General features: G+C 50.7%; 1 protein-coding gene across 1 annotated transcript in view; it reads left to right on the top strand.

Annotated features, from left to right (window-relative positions):
• Positions 1–1,435: 1,435 nt before the first annotated feature.
• Positions 1,436–2,061, top strand: part of BIRC2 (baculoviral IAP repeat containing 2) — a 23,422-nt gene continuing 22,796 nt past the window's right edge. Inside the window, exons 1-2 of the mRNA XM_049641309.1 lie at positions 1,436–1,634; positions 1,751–1,837. Coding sequence (XP_049497266.1) covers positions 1,436–1,634; positions 1,751–1,837 — 286 coding nt within the window. The remainder of the gene's footprint in view (positions 1,635–1,750; positions 1,838–2,061) is intronic.

The raw sequence follows: 2,061 nt of genomic DNA, 5'->3' as shown, positions 1-2,061 counted from the left end.
CCCAAACCTCTGTGATCCAGCCTCTCATGTCTGCCCCTTCATGCTCACCAACCCTCCAAAATGCTAGGGGCTAGCGAATCATGAGATTTTCCCTTCGTAAGTACTCTTAGATATTATCTTTTCTCTTCCAATTCCCAAATTTTTCAATCCAACTAAGTGGGGGGGGCTGCCAAACCTTAAGCCCCACAGTGGTGGCTCAGTCCTCAGCAGCTGATTTAGTTCAGATGTCTCAAACTTGGGAGCAAAAAATAAAGATAAGACAACGAGCTACTTGTTCATTAAAAAAAAAAAAAAAAAAACAATTTCCCCTAGCAGAGATTTCACACGTGCCCCACTGCACTCACCCATTTCCCAGACTGCACTGCTGACCTGGCAAGCCCGTCCTGCAGGTACATTTACTCTTCACTCCTGGAGGAATTTTCTGCAAATCCATAGGTCTGCCATTTTGATTTCTTTCTCCTCTTGGCCTCAGGCCCAGTTTACCTGGCTTTTCTTCTTACTGTAAGTGGCAGTATTTTTTAATCTGAAAGGCCCAGCTGCAAATCCCATTACAGAGGCCTCTGTGGAACCCAGACGTTTCTAGTTGATGGAATCCTAGCCTTGAACAGTCCTGGAGGCCTTCTCAGCTCTGCCGTATCCAGGCCCGTGCTGGTTACATGCCCGTGCATTTTAGCAATTACTGAAAAAGCACCTTTTCACGTAGAAGTGGACTAAGTGGACTGTAGCCATCATTCATCCATTCATTTGTTCATTTGTCCCTTAAGGATTTACTATGTGTTTATTGCATAGCACCAGGCTTCTTAGTTGTCTATAAAGATAGGGTATCTAACCCTCAAATATTTGAAATGCAATCGCATCAAGTACAAGAAATCAATAAAACACATGAAATGTATTGTAGTACAGTATAGCGAAACTAAATCGCAGGATTTTTAGCCAGAAAAAATTGAAAAATTATTCTGAAATACAGATCGCTGTAGCGCTGAGCCTTTGTCTACAAAATAGGAATGTTGATGCCTCCGTCCTCGGGTAGTATGAAATTCAGGGTGGAGATATATCTATATCTGTATCTGTATCTATCTATATCTAATATCTAATATCTATGTCTAATAGCTAATATCATCTATATCTGTATCTATATATCTATCTGTATCTATATCTATCTATATATCAGGATCTGTATCTGTATCTACATCTGTGATTTAGTACAGTTGCCAGCACACAGCAGGTGCTCAGTAAATACCAGCTCCCATTCCTGTCTCTGGAATAGGGGTACAAGCCAAGTGTCGTGGGGACACGGAGGTAGGAGCAGCTGACTATAAGTTAGTTCCAAGCACAGTGCAGACCACATACGTGGGAAGTGTGTCCTTCGGGGCCTCTGGGAGCAGATGCTGAGGCAGAGTGAGGAGTCCAGGGGGCTTGCCGGGAAGTCGTGTGGATGAAAAACAGAAGGGAGCGGGAAGCATTGCTGGCCGCGGAGCCTCGGACCTCCTTGCACAGGGGACAGGTCTCCGCTTGCTGGACAGGGGCGCTGACCCCGGGGCTGCCGGTGAGACGGGCCGGCCTGGAGACACCCCGGGCCCCGGTGCCCCCCTCCAGGGAGGACTGCGCAGATGCGGGCGACGTGGCCACCAGAGGCCGGCACTAGTGCCCGTGTGGCTGAGGGGCGGCAGAAGTATTCCGAAGGGCAGGTCCGAAGGGAAGCACATGTCTGTAGCCGTCACAAGACGCGTTTTGCTCTGCTTCCTCCCAGACTCACAGGGTGAGTGCTCCTCTGCCCGGGCCCCGCGCCAGGCTTGGCGGCCCTCGGAGACGGACGACATGCCCACCTTGCGGGCGAGCAAAGTGTGTTTCCACCCTGCTCTCCCAAGCTGCCCTGCTCAGAGCCGTGCGGGCGGGGGCTGCCGTCTGAGCCCCAGAAGGGACCCCAGGGAGCCGGCCTCGGGGGACGTGTGGATGCTGAGGAGCCCACGCCGGGAAGACACTTGCAACTGGCAGGCTCCAGTCAAAGCGGTGGTGACAGCGGCCGTTTGGACGGCTTCCCACTGACTCAGGACACAGTGC

The sequence above is a fragment of the Panthera uncia genome, chromosome D1 (genome assembly GCF_023721935.1).
Source record: "Panthera uncia isolate 11264 chromosome D1, Puncia_PCG_1.0, whole genome shotgun sequence".
Taxonomy (NCBI): domain Eukaryota; kingdom Metazoa; phylum Chordata; class Mammalia; order Carnivora; family Felidae; genus Panthera; species Panthera uncia.
Note: the sequence above shows the minus strand (reverse complement) of the source record. Positions and strands in the feature narration are given on the sequence as shown.